Raw genomic sequence first — 19685 nt, 5'->3', positions numbered from 1 at the left:
ATCGATTTTTACTCGAGAGAGCGCCGCGAGATTACGTGCCCGCGTCGGCTTCGAAATTCGAACTGATGGCCGATTTGCATCGCTCGTCGCTGATGATGCGTGTGTGTGTGCGCGCCGCGCGCGGACTGACGAGCCCCTGTGGAATCGGCCACGCGATGTACTCGGGTGCGTGGATGGTTGCCGACGATTGCGGCGCGCGGCAGTGAAGAGAAGCGTCGTTCAGAATTTGGTATTACGTTTTATTGCCTTTGCTTTCTCATTACACATTAAATTTTCTCCTATTTATACATGCCAAATATTAAAAAGTAACAATCTTATTTAGAAAATATAACGATACTCGAGTATACAACAATTTACAAATGATCGATTATTTAAACAATTTTTATAAGTGTATGAAAAATAATTGTATACAGGATTATATGCAATATGATAATAATAATAATAATAATAATAATAATAATAATAATAGTAGTAATAATATTTAAACATTAGAGATCGCTTGGTGAACGTAGCACGGTGAGTTGCCGACCTGGTTCGGTAACGCGAGATCGGCAACGAGCGCGCTTCGCTGCCGTCGGTAATGCAGAAACGATTCGCACTCGCCGAGGCCCCACTTACAAAGATTCCTACAATACAAGGAGAAATAGACGCGATGTTGCAAAGGAGATGCATCCCATAACTGACAGGTTTTGCTGCTCAATAATCGAACATAAAAAATATTGGTATAATATTTTATTGTAGTAAAATTAGAATCATAACAATCACATATTGTGTCATCTATCAACGAGATGTGATAACACACGTATTAAAATGATGCGACATAAATAATTTAGATGCATCATTGATGAATCGATGCCACAGTGCTTAAAAATCACGTAACGTTAAAAAAAAAAAATTTAATGTATAATATATATATGCATGTATGTATGTATAAACTGTCTTCGAGTTATTCCTATAAATATCTTCTAAAATCTTGTGTGGCAAATCGATCGTCGATCGAAAAAAAAAGATTTCACATTTTAGCTTATTACTTTGAGGCACCAATGGTATGCGGACCCTGTCTTTGGTACATACGACCGATTCAATTTCATTGCATCATTTTTTCTCTCTCGCTCTCTTTGAAGAAGAAGTATAGAACAAGTAGAAGAAGAAGAAGAAGAGGGAGCAGTCACGGAATGTACCTACGTCATTCGGCGCTGACCCTTCATTGCTTTTTTTTTAATTATTTATTTATAGTTTTAATCTAGGGGAAAATCTCACGGCATCCTTATGTCGCCTCTTGCGCACACTCTCTCTCTCTCTCTCTCTCTCTCTCGCTCTCCACTGTTTATCTCTTTCGCACGCACACGTAATAATGTCTCACTCTCGCTTATCTCGAACAATATATACTTTGCTCACGCGCTTCTAATAGTAATACTCTCCTTCTTCTTCGTTCAATGCAGCCCGTGTTTACACTTTCAGTTATTCTTCCTTTTTTTTGTCTCTTAATGATCCATAGCCGAAGAATAGGTTGTCGCGTGGCCGACCAACGTCATCGACACTCGTCTTCGGTGCTGCAACGTGTCCCAAGGGGTTAAAGAGCTCAGTCTTCCTCCTTCTTCTCGGGTTTCAAATCCACCATCGCGTGCATTTCTTCCGGACTGTATCTGTTGGCGAGAGAAAGAAGAGAAATCGTTAGCTGGTCGTTCGGCCGGAAAAAGTCGGTGTTTAACTCGTTAGTCGAGATACCAACCCTAGGAGACTCTGGAGATCGCAGACGAAGCGGTAAACGTAACGCTTGCCAGCCGTTTTGTGAATAATGTTCTTATCGTAGTAGTAGCGCAGCCCGCGACTGAGCTTCTCGTAGTTCATCTTGGGCTTGTTCTTGCGAATGCCCCAGCGACGAGCCACCTCGTCGGGATCGGTCAGCTTGAATTCCCAGCCGTCGCCGGTCCACGAGATGAAGCCCTGGCAGCTCTTGTCGGTGAGTAGCTCGAGGAGAAATTGCCACAGCTGAATCGGTCCCGAGCCCGTGAAGCAAGGACCACCTCCTGCAACAGGACGAACAAAAAGCGAAGAATTAGATTTTTTGCTCCGGCTACGGCCAATGCAGGCTAATAATTAAAACGCGATTTGCCGCGGATGACGTGAGTACGGGTGAAGGAAAGAAAGATGAACCCGATTGACTCTCTAGTCAAGGCTAACGCCGTCGGAGCGGAAGCGAACGTGACGGCTTTATCGTTCTTTAAATTTGGACAGGTTTGCTTTAGAATCGATGTTTCCTGGAAACACTTGGGTGGAAGGCTCTGCCTCCAAAACCCGCAGACACGCACGTACGCATCAGCGTGTGATATTTAAAATGCGATAAGAGAGACTTTGAAATCGATTACTTACCCGTGTAGCCAGCGAGCATGGCGCTGGGCAGCAGGGGCTTCTGATGATCCTGGTTCTGCTGGCCGATGTTGGCCGGATGATGGGACGAGTTGGTCGAGTCTCGCTGTCCCAGGCCGGCGAGGAAGGCCGGATGGTGGGCGAGGTGATCGCCGACCGGGCCGACGGCCCATTGTTCGCCGACGCTGGACACGGGGTTGCCGCCGGGAGCAGCACCGCCGCTGGCGCCACCTCCGGGGCCGGTGCTGCCGGGTACCGTCTGGAACGGCGTCGCGTCGTACTGGCCGTAGCCGCCCTCGCTGTAGCTGTCGTGATAGCGACCTGAAAATTAAGAGGAAAAGTCAGAGGACGTACATGTAGCTTTAGCGGACGCATCTCACGAACGATCCGGCACAATGAGGCAGCGGTCCACGTGAATCGCGTGTACAAACAGAAAGGAAAATCGAGCAAAGAAAGGACACGTCGTAATCTTGGAAATCTCGAGACTTTCTCCGGCAACGTCCCCAATCAGCATATACGCGTACAGCGCGTGCGGAATGCCCAATAGCTCTCGAGGGCACTATTGTATACAGAATAGAGATGATGATAATCGACTTACTGCGAGGGTAGTTCTTGAAGGGCGGCGGCTGGTACTTGGGCTCGAGTTGAATGCCGGGCTGGCCGTAGAACTCGGGCGAGCCATCGAGGCCGTAGGGATGGCTCGGGTGGTGGCCGTCGGGCCCGGCGCCGAGTCCGTGGTAGTCCGAGGGCTCGTCGTAGCCGGAATAGTGACCCGGGGGCAGGTAGCCCTCGTTGGCCGAGGAGCGCAGGTCGACCTCGCCGGCGGAGCCCAGCTCGCCGTTACTCGGCTGCAGGTGGGCCTCGGTCGTGCCCTGGTGGCTCGCGTACGTCGCTGGAATTCGAAAATTCGTCGGGGTCAGATGAATATGTGCATTTTGATGGGTCGATTTTTCTCTCGAATTTCATCGATGTATACTCACACTCCGTCTTGAGGTGGTTCAGGTTCCTCAGCGCGATGTACGCGTTGCTCGTCGTGTTGTTGTTGTTGTTGTTGTTATGGGCGTTGGTATTGTTATTGTTGTTAGTCGGGGTACCGGGGTTATTGCTGGCTGGCTGCTGCTGGCTGGGCTGCAACGCTCCGGGTGTCGAACTGTTACCGGCCGTTTGCTGCTGCTGTTGCTGCTGCTGGGCCGGGGGTGAGCTTTCCCTCCGCCGACTGTCCTGCTGCTGCTGCTCCTGCTGGCTGCAGGCGGGACTGCGTAGGTGGTGGTAGCCTCCTGGAGAGAAAACACAGCGAAAGCCTCGGGGTTAGTACGTGATTTCGAGCTTCGAGGGAGGGAGGAGAGATTTATCGGGGGACGGGGGCTTCTGCTCTGCATCGTCGAAGCGATCGTTTGTGCGTACCATGTTAGAGTTTCCAGAAGGACGCAGTGTTTGTTTGTGAAATTCGTGTAACGAGCGAGCGAGCGTTGTGGAGAACGCCAGCTCATGTGTATGTATATGTATACACATGAGCTGGCGTTCTCCGCCGGCATCTCGCCGGCTATATAGCTCTGTACGCAATATCTCCCTCTCCTCGCTCGCTCGCGCACACAGCGCGAATGCGCGTGCACTCCGACCTCGCGGGGGCAAAGGGGCGCGTGGGGGCGGCGCGAGTCCGCGCGATTGGCGAGCCCGGACTCCGCCTATCGCCGCGCGAGTGTCGGGGGGCCTCCCGCGCACAATAGCGCTAGCTCGCTCGCTCTTTCCCTCTTCCTATATAGGAGCGCGAGCTCGCCGAGAGCCGCGCAGATAAGGAGCGCGACTCGTCGGAGACGTTTATGCGCTCCTGCCCTCGGCTCGACATTTTTATGCAGGATCGGTTGTAACGCATGCGCGGCTCGTCGATCACATTCTCGCCAAAGGCGCCGGAAATGTTTTCGCAGCGCTTCGAATCACAGTACGGCAGTGTTTTGCGTGTTGCGTAAGCCGCGCGAATTTTACATAATCGCTCGTCGCGTCCGTAGCAAAGCGCAGAGCCGCATATGCGTCTCTGCTGATGATGGCTCGCGCGCATGCTAAATTTTGCAAAACATCGCGCGGTTACGCGAGCGTTGTTTACGAGCGCTCTCGAGCGAAAATTTATCGGACCACTTCGACACTGGGCCGAAGAAGGAATACTTATTATCAAAAGAGGGAGAAAGCTCGAGTGGGCTACAGCGGCATGCCGGGCGCACGTGTTCGACACGCGGCGCTCGAGAGGTGCAGCGCACCTGGGAAAACCTTGCGGACGGGGATCGACCAGCTGATTCGACAATTTTCGGGCCTCGTCTGCTTATCTTCGCAATCTGTGAGCTAATAGACTCTTGTATTTACGAGCGATTCGATGACCTCCAGATCTATCCGCATCTGCGAAATCGAACGAAATACGCACACACAAACGGTCGTCCAGTCGACTTTATTGTTATTAATCGCGTTCCTCTCTCGGCCGACCGCCGCGTGTAAAACGGCGGCGAATCCCTTGCGCGGCCAGCTGTTCGACGACGGCCGGTCGAGCACCTCTCGCGGAGAGCAGGCACATCTCCATATACACCTGCCCCGCGACAGCAGGTCACTTGCAGCCGACGCAGCTCGCCTCTACATTTCCATCGAACCCCGTGCGTGTCTCGTTATCTCGGCGCTATACGCGTACGCGCGAGTTATTAACGCCTGACGCCTGCGTCGAGTTTTACTACTGGTCGTTTGCACTGCGCTTACGGTTTTCCTTATAAATGCAAAAAACGCTAATTGCCACGACATTGTTCGAGTGTCAAGCGCTCGAAGAAAGCGCAATAAAGTGTCGTGCGCGCGGAGAGTTTTCCGAGTAAGGAGAGTCTTAGAGCGGCTAAGGGCTTGAAAAAATCGACGGACACGTGTCTCCTCGCGAGCGCACGATTTCCGCTCCGCAGCCGTCTGCCGGGCGTAAATCGAAAACGTGTCGAATGGAGAAGGACGGGGCCTAAGTAGTTTGTGTTTTAAGGAGAAAAATCATGTGGTCGCAGCTGCAGCCAGTTTGACGGATGCTGCGTACGGAGGGCGAGCTTTCCTCTCGATGAAAAAAACGCAGGGAAGGCCGCACGAAAGAGCGTTTTTTCCTGCTCGCTCCCCGTCGTTCCGATGATAAATTTCGAACGAGGAAAGATTTCGCTTCCTGCACGCCAACCGGGAATGTGTGCGCTTATCTGGCATAATATAATAAGCTTTATTCAAATCGCTAACAACTGCGAGTACCGCATATATTATATTCGCGTCAGAGGAGAGAAGACGGAGACCCCGAGGAAGACAGCAAAGAAGAAGAAGAAGCGGCGGCAGAAGAGGAGGAAAAAGAGAAGACGAGGAACAGGTGCTCGGAGTACACAATCTCCTCAAGGGCTGGCGGCACGCGCCAGCGACCGACTGGAGTCCCTATGTACAAGAGAGACCTCTCTATCTCTCTCTCCCTCTTCCCGAGACAACAGCTGCTTTAGAGCAGCAGCAGCAGCGGCGGCGTCTGTTTTACGCCTGGAGTAAGAGCGTCCTGCGTCTCTCACTCCCTCGCTACAGCGCAGCCAGAAGGCAAACATGTCGCGCGCGCGAGACCTAATTTCGTGTGTGCAGTTTAAATACTCGCCGCGGCCGGTTAGCTTCTTCTTTTCACGCTCGATCGCGCGCATATGCGCGAGCGCACTTTTGGGGAATAATGCAGAGTCGAATGCCACGCTACTGGGGGGACATTGTCTGTCCTGATCGAGTCCGATTGTGCAGCACAATAGAAGTCGAGAGCCACTTGTTAGCTATATACAGTTTAGACGCTTCTACGAATCCCGTCCTTTCCGAGTCCTCCGGCGATATTTTTGATTCACGAGAGTAACCTGGACAAGAGGTTCGATCGACGTTATAGGCTGAAAGCAATAAGGGAGCGCTGCGCACTAGCAGTAATTAGCGGCAGCCGCACTGCGCGTTATTTGGTCGCTACTTGTCGGGGAAAGGAGCAGCTGTTTTCCTCCTTTTCCCTCGAAAGACGACCGTTTCGGTCCCTCTCGTGTACGAGGAATTAGTGTGCACACTTTTCGGGAGGATAATTTGAAGGAGAGAAAAAATCGTTACCCGCCGCGCGTCTCGCTCCGAAAGAGCCGAGTCTCAATAGCGCGATCGCAGCGATGAATAATTATCCGGCCAGTCGCGAAACGTTCATCGCGGGATTCCGCTGAAATGATTAATTTCAATAATAATTCAGCTTGGGCCGTTAAAAAATTCAATCAAGCAACTCCTGCGGAGTCAAACGCCGCTAGCCGAGTCCATAATACAATTTCCGGTCTCTGGCCCGCTAATAATTCTTACATTTTTATATGAAAATATCGATACTCGTTAACCTGGAAAAAGACTCCCAACTCGCTCGCCAGCTCCTCTGAATAAACAAAGCTCTGAAAAGGATGTCGCATGTAATTTCGATGATGCGCTTTTCTCATCAGCGATGGTCCAGCCATCTTCTAATTGAAACTATAAATTGATTACCTCTATACTCCGCACTATGCGCACAGCTCTCGCCGGATGAGAGACGGATTATTTCTCCCCCCGCGAATTTCGTCACACGCAGTTCAGCATTCGAAAGTAAGCGTATATACACTGATGAAGAAAATCGAGCGCGCACTCGTCGAATTATATTTTTGTCTCTCTCGTAACGAGTTTCACCGCGCATGGACTGCGCGCGCTGCACGCACATCGGGGGGGGGAATTAGAAACGCGCGGCGGCGTGGATTTTGATTAATTTTAGCCTTGCATCCCGCAAAATATCGCTTTTGTATAATTAGGCACTTCCGCTCCTGCAGCGCGAGGGAAATATGTATCTCGGCTGCTGCTATACGAGCTGCTCTGGTACTTTCGCTGGCTTTTTTTGCGGCGCTCCAATATCTTTCTCCTCCTCTGCTTCCTCTGAATTTGTTTTTTCGCCTCGTCCGATAAACGGCTCGTTTATTATCGCGAGTCGCCGATAGCGCCGGTGGCTTTTTGCTGTTCTTTTTCTCCGCGTGGAAATTAATCGCGACGACGTCGTGATATTGTCAGGAAAATCCGCGGGTTTCAAGGTTCCTCGATCCTCGCGGGAGAAACAGTTTTCGCGCCGATAAGCCGGTAAGTACCTCTTCTCGCTCTTATCGGCAAATTAAAGAGGCCTGGTTCTCGGGAGGAGCGTACACGTATGTATACAGCGCGGACGTCATCGTTTCTTTCTTCTTTTCTCGAGAAAACCGAAGAAAGAAGTTAGTCAACGATAAAGCCACAGAACGACGAGGTCGAACCCTGAGCCAAATTCCCATCGTCGCGGATCATGTACAGAAGGGAACGCGCAAAGCGTGCATGCCTACAAGCATCATTCATAAAACCCACAAGGAAAACCGCTCGCTCATTCAGTTATCATCTCCGATTTCCCCAAAGCAGCGCGGCCGCGGCTGCACGTAACGTAACAGACAAAAAGGCATCGCGCGCGTGGAAGCCTCGCCGTGCGAGTTTACGAGGGTATATAGTGGGAGAAACGGAAACGGAAGCGCGAGCGAGACGGACGGCTTTGTGCTGCTGCAGCGGCTCACCATGTACAAGACAGTCGAGGGAGAAGAAGGAGAGAGCTTGAGAATCGAGGAGAAGAAGGTATACGCGAGCTGCAACCACCTACCCACACATGCGTGATCCGCGGTGTCTTGTACATTCGCGGCGCATATGTGCGCCTCGCGAATTTCGTGAGGGTAATTGCCGTGTGAACCGCGATATAAACTGTGCCAAAAGTGTGTGCGTTCGGCGGGGGATCATGTGGACGCGCAGCATTCGTGGGATTTTTTCGGCGATTCGAACGACGGTGCAGTGGAAGTCGCGAGCGGAGCTTCCTCGAGGATATTGCGACACGTTGCGCGAGCGTGACGCACGCCAATTTTCGGTCATCTCCCGGCTAATTAGCCCACTCGGAGGCCGGGAGAGGAGAAGATCGGGCAATTGTTCCCACCCGCGCTCGACAGAAACCTGCTCGAATTCCTCGGGACAATGGGAGAGAAGGCTTCGTTCAGAGATCTCGCGGCTGCGAATGTAGTACCTGGCGTGTGAGTCGTCGCGTCGAGGGACATGGACGTCGGCGACACGACGGGCCCATTACTCCTGCACTGCAGCTGCGTGGCCAGTTGCCTCCTGTGCACTTGCTGCTGCTGCTGCTGCTGTTGGTGCTGATGGTGCTGCTGCTGCTGCTGCTGCTGCTGGTGATGATGGTGCAGCTGCGTCATGGCGGCGACCGCGCTGTCCTGGTACGAGGGGTAGTCCGCGTAGATGGGCTCGTGCGCGGCCACGAGGTTGTCCAGCATCGAGAGGACCATTTCGTTGCTGGCCTGCTGGTGGTGGTGGTGCTGCTGCTGAGCGCTGCCCGCGAGCAGGTTGAACTCGGAGCTGAGCTGCTGGTGGAGACTGGCGCTGTAGGCCTGGTGCACAGCGGCTGCGGCCGGCGAGATCGCGCTCGTCGTCGCGGTTCCCGGCGCCGCTGGCCGCGAGCCCGACGTCTCGACGCTCGCGACGCCCGCCGTGGCGCCGTGCTCCTCGGGACCGCTTCGCCCCGTTTCTTCGGCTCGCGCCTCGACACTCTGTCCCTGCAGGAGACCCGTTTTTTTGTCTGCTTATCGCTGATGCGGCGGCGGCTACCTCATCTGCGCTTTCTCTTCGCCGCTGCAACTCGCTGGAGCACTTTCCGGGGGCGGTCAGGACTGTCCGACGAGCGTCCGCATGCTGCAGCACTCGTCGAGCGGATATGCACTCTTGCGCTGTAAGTACTGCCGCACACTGGCACGCGCGCAATTCGCTATCTCGCGCCCGGCAGGTTCTGGCCGACTAGGTCATACTCGCACTCGCGGAGGAAAATCAACGCAGCACTGCAAACTCGCACGTTAACAACAACACACTACTCGCTGGCACAGTATAGCGGTACGCGATACGATGCGCCGATGGGGAAGAAGACGTCGATTCTCTGAAGCACTGTTTCCCTTAATAACGTAACTTGTTTATAATTATATTACATGAGGTGGAGAAAAACTAGTCTGCACCGGGTCTATGTACAGGAGCGCGAGTTAAGGTATCCTCGGAGCCGCACTTGACGCGCGGGGCGAGGAGCACGCGTGTCACTGCTGAGCGAGCCGCGGAGCGTTTCCGCTGCCGAGTGAGTACACACAGTCGCCGAGACAGAGAGCGAGCTAGTCTCGCCGCCACCACCGCCGCCGTTGCCACTTCCCTCTACTTCCTTTCCCCCGTTCTCGCGCGCGAGCTCCTCTCTGCAGCCCCACCCTTCTCGCTACTGCTGTTGCGCGCACGCACACACGTATTTCCCGTCTCGCTCGGCTGCTGCTGCCGCCGCTGCTTAGTTTGCCGGGCACGAGCTTCGCCGTCTATACAGCGCTGCACAGTAGTGGTAGAGGGAGTTGAGCGATGACTCGTGTGTAGGTGCGAGCGCGAGAGAGAGAGAGAGGGGGGGGGGAGGGGGGGGGGGACGGTGGGGCTGACGTGCCGGAAGATCGCCGCGGGAGGGGTAACGCGAACGCCCCCGTAGATCCTTAAACTATAACCACCTGCTGCTGCCCTTTTTCTCTCCAGATCGGCCGTTTTCTCATTGTGCTCGTCTTCTTCCTCTTCGTTAATGTCGCCCTTCTCTCCTGGAAATCGCTTCCTTGTTTCTTCGCTCATTATCAGTTCACGCCGAATTTTTTCGTTACCGATCCGCACACGCGATTGCGTTATCCGGGCTGTGTGATTCATCCTGAATTCCCGAACCCGCTATAACCTACATAATTATCGCGTTGCAGTATGCTCTCCTTCTAGCCGAGCTTTTATAGTCATCCTTCAATTATATACGCGATCCGCTCCTTTCTCCCTCTCCCCGCCGAGGAACATCCGGTCGCGCGCCAGTACACGAGTAAACGGCCGTACAGCCGCGATCCTCGATTCGTTAAATTAATCGTAGAAAAATACGCCGCGCGGCCGAGATCCCAACGGAAAAACCGAGGAGTGGAAATCGGTGCAGCCCCTCGAGAGAGAGAGAGAGAGAGAGAGAGAGAGAGAGAGAGAGAGAGAGAGAGAGAGGAGAAAAAAACAGAGAGAGTAAGAGGATCGTTGGAAACTGGAGTAAGGCGAGGGAGGATACGGAGCGCGCGCGGCTGCAGCATCAGGCGGAAGCAACAATTTTTCGGCTGCGCGACATAGAAAGGAAAAAAAAACACGCGGGAGCACAAGGTGGTCGCCCACGCGGGCGCGTGGATCGGAGGAAGCCGCGCGCATGTACATAAGTATACGCGATGGGCCTATATAGCCTATTTTTGAGAGCCGCAGGGCCCTCTCTCGAGTGTGCGCGCGTATAACGGCGAGCGAGAGAGAATGAGCGAAGGAGAGGGGAGATAGAGAAAGAGAGACCGGATGTCGAGAGGGACGAGGCGCGCTGGCTCGCACGTGATACCGAAGAGGCCGGAAACGCTGGCCCCCTCTCCTCGACCCGTCTCTCATCGTATATAGGTTCTTACGTACACATACACGTACTCTCGCGGCTGTTGCTACTGTGCAGCAGCAGCGTTGGGAGAATCCTCCATATCTCGCGTACGCGCAGGCGAAATTTCGGCGGCGAGGAACAATGGCACATCGGATCGTTTCGGCGAGAGATGGCACGTGAGATGAGTAAGGCGACTTTTCACTCGCCATTCATCTTTCGCCGAATTCGCCGAGCGACAAAAAACTGCGCCTATAGGTACGATACGGTACCCCGATCGAATACAAATCGCTAAAGAAGCAGCGCATTGTGTGCTCTCGCGGAAGGGCTGCATATAATACGCCGCCGTCACCCGAGAGCCGCCACGACGACGACGAGAGCTGTCGATAATGCGCGGGTACATACGTATATACGAACGCATCCAAGGTCAGCCGAGAAAAACTCGCGCGCGCGCGCGCGCGTTTCATTCATAAGACGCGCACGCGGCTCCCTCGTCCGCTCTCATGTATATACATCTACGCTGCGCTGCACTGGCAGTAGTAGTGCGCGCAGTGTAACGCATATGGAGCTCGATTCATCCGAGGAGCTCTACTGAATTGCCCTTGCGCGCGACACCCACACCTTATAACGAGCGGCGTTTAACGCGCCTCAAACTTTCTGATACGGTGAATCACATTAGGCTCGCGTCTCCTCGTTTTTATTCCTCGCATCCGGATGTGGGGGGTAATTTCATTGAGGCGATTTCGCCGCGCGAGCTACACTCGGAAAAGCCAGCGAGTGTGTGTGCGTGTGTTGATATATAGTATAGTACATTATAACATCGGTCGTCGCTGGAGAATCTTTGGAATACATCGGCGCAGTGAGTGAGTGTGCGTGCAGAGAGGAGCCGATCCGGTCGTTAGCTCGCTCTCGGGCCAGCCGAAAGCTCTCGCGTTACAACCGGAAGCCGGGGGGTGGGGACCTGTCTCTCGATATATACTCGCCCCTCTCGCTCGCTGCAGATAAAGCAGTGTCTCTCTTTCTCCGCTCGAGTGCTCCTCCCCTGACTGCATTTCGCCGGCCATTGTCGCGGGGAAAAGCAGTTTTTTCCATCCCGCATTATCTGCGCGCGCCACTCCTCCCTTTCTCCTATCTCCTCGAGGGTACGCTCACCTTGGAGGAGAACTCGATATCGAGCGCCTGTATGACGCGAGGGGATGGGTCTATGCCAGTGACAGATGTCCGCGAATCTCCTTGAGAGCGGCGAACAACTGCTGCTTCTATACACCTTTCTCAAGAAGAAATCAGCGAATTCCTCGCGATTGAATCGCCGTCGTCGTCGTCGTCGTCGTCACTGTCATCAAAATGCATCGCCACACTCGGCGTCTGGCCGATCGGTAGGCAGCTCGGGGAACGAATTTATATACTTGCGCGCGCGTCCATAAAGCGCGCGACGCGTGGCGTCACTCCACGCTCCTTTTTTGGCCAAGCTCTGTACCGGCATCCTTCTCGCTCGCTCGCTCGCCGCTTATTATTATATATTGTTCCTGCGCGGGCTCCGCTACGTGACGTCGTTGTATTATTATGTATAGATGTATGTGCGAGGGACCAGTGCGCTTAACCCCCGCTCTCTCTCTCTCTCTCTCTCTCTCTCTCTCTCGCTCTCTCTCTCTCTCTCTCTCTCTCTCTCTCTCTCTCGCTCTCTCTCTCTCTCTCTCTCTCTCTCTCTCTCTCTCTCTCTCTCTCTCTCTCTCTCTCTCTGTGTTGACCTTGTCGAACGAGAGCCGTACGTTGACATGCGCGCGGTTTATAATTGTGTATTAATGTTATGTCGTTGACGCCGTCGATGAGCTACAGCGCTTTTTTCCGTGTTGTATGTTCGAAGACAAACAGGTGATGAATAAAGAAAACGCTTGCGCGTTGACGATCGCTTTTCTAATTATTCTAAATTATAAGACTATTTTTATCGCCCTACTCGAGAGATACGCGATTCGGCTGCTATTGCGAACCAACGACGTATGAGTACACGCAATATAATAACCCGAGGGCGATCGAGGCACATTCGCCGAATGCGAAATTCGGACTCAAATATATATCAGCTCGATATGTCCTCGTGAAATTATTATAAAATCGACACGTGGAGCGAGACGCCGCGTGGAATACAAGCGCCGCGACACAATGAATAATACAGCTGAAATCTATTATGCGACTCGTATGTCGCGCGCGCGCGCGTGTCTTATTAACGCTATACTATGTTAACGCTGCGGCTAGATAGATACGCAGCCTCGATATATTTTCGCGGATAGCGTTGCCCAATGGACGGCACACGGACATCGCATCCGTTATTAAACCAAAAGCGAGTGCATATATATCAGATCCGCCGCGCAATACGCGATGAAACGCTGGCGCAACGCTCGCGCGGCAGATCGACGGCGCTGACAGCGCTCGCAGATCACGAAAATTACGAGTTATATATATATATATATATATATAGAGTCCGCATCGAAGCGAGGCACGCCAGGGGCTTTCCCTCGTTCACCAAAGCGTCCACGGTCACTGCTGCCGCTGATGCGCCACGAGCTGTGACGTAAGATTTTTTCGTGCGGCTAATCGTCGTTGTTCCCTTCCTTCTCTCCTCTTTTTGGAACCGGTGAAATTGGCGAGCCGCGGAGAGGTTTCTCGTGTAGAGGCTTTTAAAGCTAATGCGCGCATACATCGTGCATCGCTCGTGATTAGTTATTTTTATGAGCGAATTGAAGAGCGTATCATTACAGTATATCGAATGCGAAGTAACGAGCTGTTCAGACTCCGCTTCATTCATTCTGCGAGTGGGCTTCGTTCCGAGAAGCCGAGGTTCCGTTATCGATTACTTGCGTTCATGAAATAAGCATAGCAGAGAACTTCTTCCTTCGATAAGTCAAAACCGAAACGTTTTATAATGTAGTTTCATGAATGAATGACTGCGCGCACTAGACTACCATCGTCTCGGTAGCTCGCTGTGTAGCTGTATATACAGAAGGAGACAAACGAGAGGGTAATAATGAGGGGCCCCGCGAGAGAGTTGCGCGTATAACGCAACCTGCGCGCGCGCGCGCGCGCGCTTCGAGTCGAGCCGCAACTGCAGTATATACACTATACACACGCGTATTCCGCACTCGGCAGAATTAGATGCTATCGACTCTCCAGCGCTGGTGGCAGTCCGCTTGACGTAACAATGAGAAACCTCGGCTGTATATACCTACTGCCGTTTGCATTACAATCGAGGAAACGAGCCGCTCTCTAGCAGCCTGCAGCGATATTTTTGTCGCAGAGATGCGCCGAGGAAAAGACAGTTCAATTGCGCCTGGCTCCACCGCTCTCTCTCTCTCTCTCTCTCTCTCTCTCTCTCTCTCTCTCTCTCTCTCTCTCTCTCTCGCGGCTTTCGCGCGAGTTTAGCAACCGCTCTGTTGGCCAAATAACGCGATTACTCGCGCGAGCGATCACCGAGCGCAATTAAATCGAGAAATGGATATTATAATGGCAGAACAAACAATCGGGCATCGAAATCTGCATAAGAAGCTCGTAAAATCGGGTAATAAACTGAGGGATTGAGTAGAGTAGAGTATAGGTAGAGGGACACTCACCGTCGTTGTGGAACTGTCGCGGGCCCATGGGCACGGCGATCGGCGACGGCGCCGATATCGCGCTTGGGTTCGCCGCCGGTGCTGTTGCTGCCGCGGCTGCAGGAGCCGGTGATCGAGTCGCGGTCGAGCCGCTCGAGTTGCCGACGGGGACCTTGCTGTCGCTGGCCGCCGGGGTCGTGCTGGCGCTCGCCTGGTAGCCCAGGAACTCGCCCAAGTCCGGCACGCAGACGCTCTCGTACAGGTTCGCCGGCATGTTCTCCAGCGAGGCCTTTTCGAGATCCACGTCTGGAAGGTGCATGAAAATTAATATATTGTTCTTAGACTGCCGCTGAACACGCGTCGATGACGATTTTTGGTTTGTATACGGAGTTGAAAAACGCCCGCAGCCGCCGCTCTCACCGTAACCGAGTCACGAGCAGCCCGCAACGAGAGAACTCTCTGAACAATGGCTCGGTAATTTTTCACAACGAGTATACACAGCGCGAGCCTCGCGCTCCATAAAGCAGCATCGGTCGTATTCCGCGCGGCGATGAAAAAAAAGCGAGAGCGGGGCCTTTTCTCCTCGCGCTAATATTAATTTTTATCGCGGCGGGTCTTTCTCTCTCTCTCTCTCTCTCTCTCTCTCTCTCTCTCTCCGATGAACCCATCGGCTCTGCAGATAAGATTCCGCCGCGAAGCGATGCAGCGAGGGGGCGTTTCGCATGCGTGCAGCGAGAGAACTCGCGGCGAACAAAGAGATCGGAATCTCGGCTACTCGCGCGGCAGTAGCAGTTGCAAAACGCGCCCGCGCGGCCATTAGCCTCCGAGTCCAATTACACTTTCGTTATAACGCACGCGGCTGCGGCATAGTCGAAGATTGGAAAATGTCCCGTGTATACGCGGGCGAGCGGAGTCGCGGCGGCGATTCGCGATTATTTTTTTTTCGTGCCGATTTTTTCCCCCGTCCGAACCTAACGCGCTTCCTGCTTTTCTTCAGATCCGGTGCGAGGTTCTGTTCTCGCTCGATGGTGACGTTTCTTTTTATTCGCCGCTGATCTTTGGAAAGCGACTTTCCGCCGCCCTGAGCTCGTGCTCTCTGGCTTTCGACCTTTTGCGAAATGATCACCGACGTCGGTCGCGCTATCAAAACTTTTAGCGCCGTGAATAGTAGACAAATTTGTCTCTAGACAATGTGCTCGCGGGTATTGTTTCGCTCTCGAGGAAAAAGGTCGAGTGCGGCACTTCCCGCGTAAAAGTTCCGTTGGAAAAAATTTGAGAGAGAATTTCCCCATAAGAGCGCTGCAACGAACGGTAGACACTCTATTATAGAGCCGGCACTCGAAGCACTTTGTCAATGGGCAAACAGTAGCGCGCGAGCGCGTAAACCGTTTCATTGATCCGCCGGAGAAAAAGGCCCACGCGGAGAGATTTGCGTGAGCGCACGTGAGCATCGAGACACCGTAAATAACACACTGTAAATACGGAGGGAACGCAGGACCGAGTGCTAGTGGCCCGGTAATATACGCTATGTATACGCTGCAACGAAACGCTATATAATATATCTGTCCCATTATGCCGGCAGCGTTTCCGGACTGCCAGCTGATTTCTATGCGGCTCTTGTTCTTTTCTCCCTGATCGAGGGCGAGCAATATACGGGGCCGCACAAAAAGCCGAGTAGGAGAGCAGGCGCCGATTGAATGCTCGCATTGTGAGCGCGCGTCCGATCGACTACCTGTTGCAGAGCGGCGGCGATGAGATATCGCGATTTTACGGAAATCTGATCGCTATTTTCACCGAGTCACACGCAGCAGGATGTTGTGCACCGTCGAACGCGCGTCTTTTTCTCTATTCTTCCCCGATGGAGCTTCCTCTCTTACGTTTCCCTTTTCGCTGCTGCTCGCGTTTTCTTTCGCTTTTTCTCCGTCAGCGCGTTTCACTTGCGGTGCCCATCGGGGCACGGAAAGCTTTTTCTACAAACGCCTGCGTATAAGCGTTCTCGTCATCGACGCGTTTTATTCTATACATTGGCATTGGAATTATAATATATCGACGTACCTTTCTGGAGTATCTCGAGGTGTTCCCAGAGGATGTCGCCCATGAAGGCAGGGGCGCGCGCCAGGAAGGACTCCTTGCCCATGGCGCAGATCTGCTTACCGGTCATGTGCTGCCAGGACTGCATGGCCACTCCCTCGAGGGAGAACTCACGGATGGCCCACTGCAGCCAGTTCGCCACCGCCGATTCCGACCATTGCCGTGGATCTGAAAGCACGATCACAATAACGCACGGTTCAGTTGCGAAGTACATAATATAATATTGTCTCCGATTCTGTGTACGTCGGTAGAGTCGCCGATAGAGCGAGGCCCATTAGGCGAAACAGTGATGTCAGAGACGTGTACTTCATTGAATGAAGACAAGGTGCGCGGCTGTACAGTGTACACGTACGCCCATGTTGACGCGCGCGCGCGCGCGCATTGTCCTCGCATTTACATGTCGCATACCTACTTCTCGTCCGTTCTCTCTTTCTTTTCACGTTCGATCGAGCGCGCCGAGAGTGGGCCAAACACGGGCGGCACTTAAGTGGCTTGTACGAAAATATTGGCATAGCCAAAAGTTCTCGATCCCTGAGTACTCGCGCACACTTGAGCACGCATCGTTTGGTAAATCTCGCCTGATGCGCGGCGCGTGCGCGATGAATGAATTTCGAAGGACTCTGCTGTACGTAGTCGCGAGGATCGAATATATTTATATCCAGCTCGTCGCCGTGGGCCGGGCGTCGCGGTCACGGACGCGAGGTTCAGCTCGCCGAGCAAACACATCGAGGAAGAAAGGTGCGACTACACAGGCGTATACGCTGCTTCTAATGGCTGCAGGAGGAAAAGAGAGAGGGACAGAGGATCAAAGCGCGCCGATATTTGAAGATCGCGATGAGCGTGTTTGCTCGGCTTGATTCTTGTTGGCTCTCTGTTAACAGACTCTTTTGTTTGGCCCTCTCCTCCTTTTCCTTCGCTTTTTCGGCCTCAGATTTTGACGTGCCGCCGATTTTTGGCTCCGCGTACGAGAACAAAGGCATGTACAATGGCGCGCGCGAATCTCGACGCGCTCGTTTAATCGGCCAAGAGCAGCGCGCGCGTAGACAGGGGCACAGGTTACACTCGGCCCGGATCAACTCCGCTCTTCCGGGGCCTGTATCTTCGAAGCGCTCAACGTCGCGAGCTCGCACGAAAGAGCCAGGAGAGAGAGAGAGACACGACGACGCCTGTGATGGGGAGCCGATGCCACACACATCCGGTATGCGCATTCAGAGCCAGGCGGGTGTGACGCTGCTTCCGGTCTAAATGCCCTCGAACAGGCCCCGCCGCGAGAGAGACACCTCCCTCTCTCTCTCTCTCTCTCTCTCTCTCTCTCTCTCTCTCGCCGGATGACCTCTCCGTGAACCTCGCCGCGGCTCGCACACACGATTCTTTTTCCATAGATGAAAGTGCGCGACAAGTGCTATTTACGCGCGCTCGGGCGTTATATGCATCGGAGTGACCGCTTTTACGCGCGCGCGCAGGTGTACTGCACGCGAGATAGATGAAAGAACCGCGGCTTATCGGCGTAATGATATGTGCTGGTATATGGGAGACGGAGAGAGACAGGTCGCGCGATCGATATCGCGCGTGGATTTTGATCGAGAGTCTGGTGTTGCTCGCGTCCGAGGCAATTTCGCGCTCGGAATGAGTATTATTAGGCTGGGAATTTAATTAGCCGTGCGTTTTTCTCTCTTGCCAAACGCGCCGTGTGTTCGTTGTTACTCAAGCTTGATGTTGCAAGCGCGATTCGAATATATATATATATATATATATATATATATATATATATATATATATATATATATATATATATATATATATATATATAAAAGAGCGTAGACTGACCTTTGGTTATATTCAAGCGAATTTGTTCCTTTTCCCACGATGCGAAGGAGGCCTTCAAGGCCTCGGTCATCTTCTTGTTGGTTCCGGGCGTAAGCGGCGGCACTTGCGCCGGGATATCTGTAACAGAAAGGGAGAAACACCATTCTTTAGTATACTGCCTATATGTAATACTGATGGATATACGTTATATGTAGAATGAAATAGAGCGTTTAGCGCGTATAACTTTTTCGACTCGCTCGAGCGATTCGCATTTGGGAAATAATGCGTTGTTTCGTGCGTTGTACGCAGGGGACGACGAGAGCCGCGCGCGCATATAATGCCCGCACCTCCGCTTCTCTCGAACATGCCTGCGTGTGTGGGAAAAAGTGACTTTTTCCGACTTTAGCATACGGACAAAGCTTTTTAATTGACTCTGCCTAAAGCCCCGATCTTCGAAGAGCAACAATCGCGCAAGGCCATCGCGATTTTCGTGGCGCGCGGAAAAAAAGAAGAATCACTCTCGAAACAAAACGAGCCGTTTCCTCTTCTCGGCCATTATCCGCGCGTGCTAATTACCCTCCGCGACGCTGCTCTCGGGAGAGATCAAGTCCAAAATGTCGTTGACCCATCAGGCCGCGCGCAATCGCACGTGTTACAATCGTGTATAGCATCGACGTCGCATGCGCGACGTGTAATCCGTGAAAGCCGGGCATTCCCGGGGACTGATGCGGTATACCCCTCCCACGCGCTCCCTTTGTTATGTGTCCGCGCATTTTCGATGAGCAGCGCCGGCAGCAGCGGAGCGCGACCAAGGGGTTGCAAGGTGCACAGTACGCGCGCCGCGCGACGGGCCAAAAGACGGGAGTGTCCCGTTCGCGAAGAGAGGGAGAGAGAGAGAGAGAGAGAGAGAGAGAGAGAGAGAGAGAGAGAGAGAGAGCAGTAGCTCGCGTGTGAGAAGCCGGCTTAATGGCGATTCTCACACGGTGCTTATATACCGGCCAGCCGCCCGCACCTGACGCGCGCACGGAGACTACAAGTGTGTGCTGCAATGTTGCGCGCGGGCGCAGGGGCGGTTATGCCGCGCGGCCTATCTGATAGCATCGCGTCGCGCAAATAGGATCGCGAGAGGGCAGGTGCGCAGTGTGTCCTTGCGTTACGCCTCGCCGCGGACGAGACTATGCGGAAAGTCGAGAGGGGCCCGATATGTTCTGAAATATTCTTCGGGATGATTATCGCGAGCTGGGGAATGTATGACCAAACAAGGACAATCACAAACTCGCTACGGTGTTGTACGGTAGAAGAGTACATGTGCGTGCGTATCGGACGTCAATGAACATGCTAAT

At 53.2% G+C, this 19685-nt stretch overlaps 1 protein-coding gene across 3 annotated transcripts in view; it reads right to left on the bottom strand.

Moving 5' to 3' along the window:
* Positions 1-218: 218 nt before the first annotated feature.
* LOC100679497 (ETS-like protein pointed) overlaps positions 219-19685 on the bottom strand; it is a 69094-nt gene continuing 49627 nt past the window's right edge. For 2 of the 3 annotated variants that reach the window (XM_031929035.2, XM_031929036.1), the window contains exons 2-9: positions 18364-18480; positions 16501-16704; positions 14467-14751; positions 3351-3647; positions 2969-3262; positions 2374-2691; positions 1733-2030; positions 219-1646 (exon numbers count right to left, since the gene is read on the bottom strand). In XM_031929035.2, the coding sequence (XP_031784895.1) occupies positions 1583-1646; positions 1733-2030; positions 2374-2691; positions 2969-3262; positions 3351-3647; positions 14467-14751; positions 16501-16704; positions 18364-18480 (1877 nt within the window). In that variant the 3' untranslated portion in view covers positions 219-1582. The remainder of the gene's footprint in view (positions 1647-1732; positions 2031-2373; positions 2692-2968; positions 3263-3350; positions 3648-14466; positions 14752-16500; positions 16705-18363; positions 18481-19685) is intronic. The other variant, XM_031929034.2, reaches the window with a different exon arrangement.

The sequence above is a fragment of the Nasonia vitripennis genome, chromosome 4, assembly GCF_009193385.2.
Source record: "Nasonia vitripennis strain AsymCx chromosome 4, Nvit_psr_1.1, whole genome shotgun sequence".
Taxonomy (NCBI): Eukaryota; Metazoa; Arthropoda; class Insecta; order Hymenoptera; family Pteromalidae; genus Nasonia; species Nasonia vitripennis.
The sequence above is the reverse complement of the archived record's forward strand: the minus strand, read 5'-3'. Positions and strand labels throughout refer to the sequence as shown.